This window comes from Ranitomeya imitator, chromosome 5 (genome assembly GCF_032444005.1).
Source record: "Ranitomeya imitator isolate aRanImi1 chromosome 5, aRanImi1.pri, whole genome shotgun sequence".
NCBI lineage: Eukaryota > Metazoa > Chordata > Amphibia > Anura > Dendrobatidae > Ranitomeya > Ranitomeya imitator.
In genome coordinates, this window is record NC_091286.1 from 18418148 (window position 1) to 18426398 (window position 8251).

Here is an 8251-nt window from a genome sequence, read left to right on the forward strand (position 1 = left end):
TTTAATGCACCCCATGATCCTGTTTGCCTTGGCAGCTGCTGCCTGGCACTGGCTGCTCCAGGTAAGTTTATCATTAACTAGGATCCCCAAGTCCTTCTCCCTGTCAGATTTACCCAGTGGTTTCCCGTTCAGTGTGTAATGGTGATATTGATTCCCTCTTCCCATGTGTATAACCTTACATTTATCATTGTTAAACCTCATCTGCCACCTTTCAGCCCAAGTTTCCAACTTATCCAGATCCATCTGTAGCAGAATACTATCTTCTCTTGTATTAACTGCTTTACATAGTTTTGTATCATCTGCAAATATCGATATTTTACTGTGTAAACCTTCTACCAGATCATTAATGAATATGTTGAAGAGAACAGGTCCCAATACTGACCCCTGCGGTACCCCACTGGTCACAGCGACCCAGTTAGAGACTATACCATTTATAACCACCCTCTGCTTTCTATCACTAAGCCAGTTACTAACCCATTTACACACATTTTCCCCCAGACCAAGCATTCTCATTTTGTGTACCAACCTCTTGTGCGGCACGGTATCAACGCTTTGGAAAAATCGAGATATACCACGTCCAATGACTCACCGTGGTCCAGTCTATAGCTTACCTCTTCATAAAAACTGATTAGATTGGTTTGACAGGAGCGATTTCTCATAAACCCATGCTGATATGGAGTTAAACAGTTATTCTCATTGAGATAATCCAGAATAACATCCCTCAGAAACCCTTCGTGAATTTGTATGTTGCATCTTTATAAATCCAACTGTAAAAACTATTTTTTTTCCCTAAATGGAGGCTTGCCAAATACAACTTTGTGGATTTGCACAACTTTGTGGTTCTGCACAAGGTAGAGCCATATTATGGCCATGAGCATGAGGTGTTATGACAACCACATAGTTGTCTATGACTGCGCACTCCTCCCATCACCATGTGGTTTTTAATTGCATCTCATCACACTTGGTCCCGGTCAACCCATATGTAGGCTTTGCTGAACAGAGGTGTCCACATTTACCCAGGCATACAGACATTGGCCTTCGGTAAGTGATCACATTTGGACAGGGAGATCAGGGACCCATCAGTTTTATGAGACCACCTTGACGATTGGTTGATGGGCTCACACTATTCGATTATATCAAATTCTGTGCAAAGCGTCTCTTAAATATTTTCCTAATGTTCAAAAGCCATTTTGCTATTCATATTTCATATATTTCATATTAGACATGCTTTTGCACGATAGAGTGCAACCTTTTTTGTATATATATATACTTATGTATCATGTCATAGACAGTTTAAAGGGAGCCCGTCACTAACCAGCTTCTTTCAGCTTCACGCCAAGCGATTGACAGATCTCTCCCCATAGTGAGAGACCTATTAATTACCTGGAAATTCCAAATCTAATCTCTCTCTATGGTTCTCAGCTGCATTTTCTGCATATTTTTTCTCTGAAATATTTCAGATATACTTGGCTGCAATCATGCAGCCATGCCTTAATCCATGGTTTGGGTAGCATTAATCAGCTGACAGGTTCCCTTTAAGGAAGACATTACAGAGACATCCTATTGTAGGTTTGTACCACTAATATATTAAATTTATGTCTTACCTGTTTTGCTGAAAAGTGAGTTCACTAACTGCATTAGCAGAGATGGATGTTGGAAGTCGTAGCTGAACTCTTTGAACTCTTGGTCTTCGGTCAGAATACGACCTCCGAACAAAAGGTTGAGGGTTTGCTGCACTCATTGACACTCTTCTCTGTGGGTCATTGTTCTGTCGAAGAGAGAAAGTGTGCCTCAAAACAGGACTCTCAACTTGATCCAAAACAGTGGCTGAATTAGATGAAGACTTGGCTTCAAATAAGTTAGAAGATGATGGGCAAAATATTGACTGTGCATTGCCAACCATTTTTGAAGAAACTTGTGTGTCCTCAGAATTGCGTCTTAATCCTGTAGGGGATGGAGAAACTGGAGGAGAGGGTGTAGAATGAGAAGGGGAGCTAGACTGCTGATGAGTTTGTGGAGGGCTTGGTAACCTCCGATGACTTGGAGGGCTTTGTTGGCTTCGTATTTGAGGGGGAGTTGGTAGCTTACGTTGACTTGGTGGACTCTGTAGCTTTCGTATTTGAGGGGGGCTTGGTTGTATAAATTGGCTTGATGGACTCTGTTGTCTTGCTATGTGGGGAGGACTTGATTGCCTTTGTTGGATTGATGGACTCTGTTGTCTTTGTAATTGAGGGGGACTTGGTAGTCTACGTTGGCTTGGTGGACTCTGTTTTCTTTGTATTTGAGGGGGACTTGGTAGGCAGCGTTTGCTTGGTGGACTCTGTTTTCTTTGTATTTGAGGGCTTTGCAGACAACGTTGGGCTGGTGGACTTTGTGGTTTTCGTATTTGAGGGGGGCTTTGTAGGGTATGTTGGCCTGGTGGACTCTGCTGTCTTCTTACTTGAGGTTGACTTGATAGCTTACGTTGGGATGGGGGGTTAGCTAGCAACTTCTCATTAGAAGGACTTGATTCTTTTGGAACATTTGTGTTGGACGTTTTCTGGAGAACATTCCTGATAGTTGGTGGACTTGTTAGTTTTCTATCAGTTGGTAGAGATGAAGCCGCAGGTCTTGTAGGAGAACGTTTTCTTACGACTTCACTTCTCTGTAAGGTAGTAGAAAATTGTTTTGATTTAACCATGGATGCAACAGTACATGTCTCACTATTATCTTTGTCAGGGTTTACACCTTCACCATCACCAGGATTCTGCAAATGAATTATTTTATGCGATTGTTTATACAAGTCAGCAGTCTGTTCTGTTTCATGCTTTTTCTGAAGGTCCATACATACTTTCTTATTGTTAGAAATTTGATCAGATTGTAAAGAGTATTTTCTAATTCCATTAACAGCCCCATCTTTTGACAAGTATATATTGGTAATATTTTTGCTTGGTAACACATTTTTTATATTCACTGAGGTCTTCATTTTTTGAGACATGGATGGCTTCATTGGGCAAGGGAAACATGCATTTTTCTCCAGCTCATTAGCCGAGAGCATGTTGAAGGAATCATCCATAAGTATTTCGAGGGGAGGAGGTGGCAAATTCTCAAAGTCTTCAGTTCCAGATTCATTTGTATCATCTCTGGCAGAATCATAAAGTTTTGAAGATAAGAATGAATCAGTTGTAACGCATTCATTTGGATTCATTTCTCTTGCTGTGATATCCAAAGGTTGTAATCTTTTATAAGCCAAAATTGTGGGAGGAAAGACAGGAATTCCAAATTTTCTAACACATCTAAGAGGTCCCAGAGTTTTCACATTTGTGTTTTTTATGGTGTCATCATCCACTGGGCTAAATGTTTGGATAAGTTTTCGAACAGACTTCCGTGGAGATGCATTTACGATGTCCAGCTTTCTCTCTGCCAAAGGAAACTTTTCTTCTGCCTCGGCATCTTGTGTATTTGAAGTTTCTAATACCTGAGTTATTGGTTCAATATTTGAGTCCCCTGCTGTATTCATGTCAATTTTTCTTATGGCAACTTGTTCTTGACTTGGCAAGATATTAAAACTTTTAGCAAGGCAGGCCTTTAGTTTGTTGGTGGATAAATTATTGCTAGAGATTATGCAACCAGCATGTGAAAAAGACTTAATAGTTGAGTTTTGGGTTTTGTGTGTGATTTTTGAAGTTGAGTATAGTTGTTCTAACTTTTTGCTGAGTTCCTTCTGTGTTCTTTGAAGTTCTAATAGTGTGGGATCCTCAGCTTGACTTCTAAGTGATTCTGCCGATCGAGACCTTCTGTGATTAGAGGTTCTTCTGTTACTTCCATCTGCAGTACGGGGCCTCACAATGTCAGTATTCACTTCTTCTCTGGTCCAAACATCGCATACCGAATTACCAGGAACAAACTTGATCTTTTCACTAATGGCTTCTTTCATTTTCAACGTCATCTCTTCATTTTTTGGGTTCTCTAACCATTTGGATGGTGATTTATAAAGAACCATACCTGCTGGAGAAGTTAAGGGTCTTGGTGTTAAGGTGACCTGGCTTGATAAACTTATATTATCTTCACTTTCATCACAACTATCATCACTGCTAGTTGCTTCCTCAGATTCGGGATCAAGTGTGCTATCTTCTCCTAAAGTAGCAGTGGTTGCTAGTGAGGTCAATGAAGGGCTTCTTGACATACTAGTTTGCACTGAAATACCATAACTGTTTTTTTGCGTCCCAGTTGAGTGATAAGTATTTTCTTTTTGGGCAGATGTGCTCTTCAGATTAAGATCAAGGTCAGAAATCTTGTATTTATCGGTTGAGACTTGTGGTATTAGAATTTCACTTGAATCAATGCTTGACTTTCTTCCCATCTTATCAGGGGATCTATATCCTCTCATCGATTCCGAATCACCACCAATTCCACTGTCTTCAGAATAAAGAGTTGAATCATTTGGAAGCCGCTGTGTAGGTCCTGTTGCTGAATCTTCCAGAGATTTGATCATCTTTAGGAGGCGCTCATCACAGTGTTCCTTATGATTCAACTTTTCCTGAAATTTGTCCATACCTGATTGAAATAAATTGCAGGTATCCTGGAAGGCTACGGTTGTCAGAGAAGATACTGTACCATTTAGGGATTGCATTTTATTAATTGTATATTGCAGCAATTGTTGCAGTAAATCTGGCTTTTCTGCAGGGTCTCCTTTTCCTACAGGCCAAGTGAGGTCGCCCCCTACAGCTTTTAAAAGTTTTTCTCCATCTTCTGCGATTTCTTGCAAGCATTGATTGATATCATCGTATCTCAGGGCCATGAAGCTAATCATCTGCTGCATGATAAGTTGAGTCTGGGTCACTTGGTTTGCCATAGAAATCACAGCTTCATATTTTGAGAGATTAGGGTTGAGGAATGCATACGCATCCTGGTGAGCCTTAACGAGCTCTTCTGGGAAATCAACCTTTTTTTCTACGTCAACATAAACTGCTTGGTCTGTTTTTGCACGTCGACTATGTTTACCAACCCTTTGGCTTCTTGACTTCCTATTTCTTCTTGAATTTCCACCTGGTTGCACTGTTCCCGGGGTTTCTTGCTCTGAACCAGTTGAACTATGTTTTCGGAGAGTTTTCCTTTTCTGGTATTTTAAATTAACCATTGATTCATCAGCGGTGCCAAGTTTTTCATGATCAGTAAAGGATCCATTATGAGAAAGTTCAGATAAGCAATCGGAAACAATTTTCTCCTGCTGACGAGTCTCTTTTTGCAACCCCTCTTTCTGCTTGATTTCTTCATTTTTAATGTCCAAACTGGGGACTGTAATTCCATTGATTTCATATTCAGGAGGAAGAAGGGCCTTGTTTTTATCGATTGGCTTGGTGGCACTTTTTGCAAGGTTATAAATGATTCCATTATGAGAAGGTGAACAGCCCATTCTGTAATTTTATATGTATAAGTTCAGCAAATAAATAAATAGTCCTTACATTTAGGCTTGGTCCTAGAATCTGATGCTCCAAGATGAGGCTCCATTTTCTCAAAGATGAAAAAATAGTCTCCTTTGTATTGGTTTCAAAATAGAAAATAAATAGTAATGCAATACGCTTCTCAGCAGCTGCAAACCAGCAGAACAGCTCCGGTGGCTATAGATAGACGTCTCTCTGTGTTTCTCCACTCTTTCCATTGACAGATGTCAAGTGCAAATAGGATTTGGAGCTTACTGGATTAAACATACTTTATCTGACGAGCAACTATCTTTCTTCGGAAGAAACAACACAACAATTACATTATTTCAATGTCGTCTTCTACATTTTCTGCAGAGGTAAGTTTTACCATAAGAAATTAAACCAGACTAATTCCGAATCTCAAAGAATAAAAGATTCTTTTCAGCATCTTCTTGGGCAACTGAGAGACTGCATCCAATTTAATGCAAAATTCCTATAAATGCAAAGTATTTACTGTACAGCTCAAGGTAGCTTTTTAAGGATAGCTTTACCATTTTTTAAAGGTAGCTTTTTGGTTGCCAGCTCTACCTTTGGACTCACTGCAGGGCTGATGCACACAGTGTTTTGTAGCTTTTTATGCCGCAGCTAGATGGTACTCCTACCCTTCCTGATGCAGTCATTTCTTTCGCTTTCTTGTCGTTCAAGAGCAAAAACTCCTTTTTCATTCAACATGAGGGTTTATTTTTTTGCGAGATGAGATGTCCAATACTAAAATTTACTTATAAATCAAATATATGTAGAAAAGAAAATATATCATCTCATGCAGTGAAATCGAAAAAAAAAAAATTATATATATATATATACTGTATATAGTGCAAGATGGCCGCTGGAGGGGAGATATGTGTAACAGTGGCTGCTAGCTGCGGTGATGTGAGCTCGGAAGTATGCTCCCACACATATAGTGCTGAGAGAATTGTTTGGGCCGCTCCAGGGCCGGGTTTTACGAGTGGTCATGAGATGGGTGGGAATGACCACTCACATATTCCCAGCCCCAGGGGCATAGTCTGGCAGATAAAATGGAGGCCGAGTCTCTCATTCAGTGGCGGTGGCTGGAGGTGTGGAGACCTCCAGAGTGTTGTCAAAGACACTGACCTGAGCGGGCGGACCCGCAGTGCTATATGGACTCTTTACTTGCAGTTTGTGTTCACCTTCAGTCTATGACCTGAGCGGGCACAATGCCATATGGACTATTTTTTCCTGTTTGTTTTCACTTTGTTCCGGAAAAGGCTGTTCGTTTGTTTTTCTATCCAGAGCAGTTTATGCAGTTTTAATAAACTTGCTTGCTCTCTTCGTACGGTAGAAAGTAGGTAAGTTGTAGCTTGGTGATCTCTGATGACAGTGACAGGTCTGGCTTTAATATTTCTATAATTGATTTGTTTGTTCTTCATGCCATCTACTGTATTGATAACATCCTTCTCCAGCATTGATTCATCTTCTGTCTTGTTTTTGTATCGTCCAGGTTTCGCATCCATAAGTTGCTACAGAAAAGACCAGACTATGTGCGAGTAGTGTTTTCATCGCCAGTGAACTGTTCTTTGATTTGAAGACCTTGTCCAGTGACTTCATTCATGATTTGCCCATAACGATTCTACTATTGACTTCCGGTGTCGTCGCTGCGTCTTGAGTGGTCATGGATTCGAGTAGGTTGAAGTCCTTTACAACTTTCAGTTTGTCACCGTCCATCTCAAATGTGTCCAGGTCGTACCTGGCAGTAGTCATTATCTTTGTCTTCTTTGCATTGAATAGGAGTCCTATCTTCAAGCTTTCCATCTTAAAATTCCATAATAAGTCCTTCATTTCATCTACGCTTTTTACTATCAATGTTGTATCATTTTCATATTTAAGATTGTTGACGATTCGCCCAGCAATTTTGATTCCGTCTTTTTCGGCAAGTCCAGCCTTCCTGAAAATAGCTTATACATATAATTTGATAAGAAATGGTGACAGGATGCCGTCTGACGCCTCGCTCTACTTTGAACCATGTTGTGCCACCGTGTTCCGTTCGGACTGTTGCTTCTTGGTCACTGTGTTCCGTTACCACAGCAAAACAATTAGAAGCCGCTAGCAGCAGTACCACCAGCTCTTCAGGCAAAACCCCTCCTGGCGGTAGTAGTACAAAACGCAGGTCACATTGGCCTACCGTGTCTGTAAACCGACCATGTGCTGGCGTTTTTTTTCTTCATGTGTTTTTTTTTTTTCAGAAGAAGCCTATAGAGAAAAAATGCACCAAAACCGCAGAACTCAGCAGCGTCACAAGACCACAGAGGGCAAAGATTTCATGCTGCATATTTTCTGCTGCATTTTTTTTGCATAAAAATTCTGCTGGGTTTAACTGTCCAAGCAAAGTGGGTGTAATTTCATGAAAACTGCGCCCCCTGAGGTCTAAAGATGCCACTGAACTGCGCCGGCTATTAGAATTCATCAAACAGTATTTTTCATTAGTTAAAAGTTAAATATTTATCTATGCTCTCATCTCTCCACCTGTTTACAGGTGTTCTTGCTTTCCCTTTTCTTCTCCTCCTACCTCTTAAATGTTTTATATATAAGGTATCTTATATGTGTCTTGTAACCCCTTTCCTTTGCCTAAGATCAATAATTTCCTTCTATCCCTTTAATTTCTTCTTTTTTTTTAATAAACCGTTTTTCCTACCCCCCTTTTCATTATTGACCATTTCCACTCTATATCTTTCATCCCTTTAACCACTTAATGACCAGGGGTATTTTTGGCTTTGCATCTTCATTTTTTGCTCCCCTTCTTCCCAGAGCCTTAACTTTTTTATTTTTCCATC

General features: G+C 40.3%; 1 protein-coding gene and 1 long non-coding RNA gene across 2 annotated transcripts; one reads left to right on the top strand and one right to left on the bottom strand.

The window, feature by feature from the left end:
* The first annotated feature begins 975 nt into the window (after nucleotides 1–975).
* Nucleotides 976–7694, top strand: LOC138681110 (uncharacterized). The gene is made up of 3 exons (XR_011321888.1): nucleotides 976–1041; nucleotides 5648–5779; nucleotides 6922–7694. It is a non-coding gene; the product is annotated as an uncharacterized lncRNA (long non-coding RNA).
* PCARE (photoreceptor cilium actin regulator) lies at nucleotides 1601–5395 on the bottom strand. Its single transcript, XM_069768007.1, has one exon. It carries the CDS (start codon nucleotides 5393–5395, stop codon nucleotides 1601–1603), a length of 3795 nt encoding a protein of 1264 aa, XP_069624108.1.
* Nucleotides 7695–8251: the final 557 nt, after the last annotated feature.

Bases quoted from the DNA above. Each gene is read 5' to 3' on its own strand.
- PCARE (XM_069768007.1), bottom strand. From the start codon at position 5,395: ATGGGCTGTTCACCTTCTCATAATGGAATCATTTATAACCTTGCAAAA.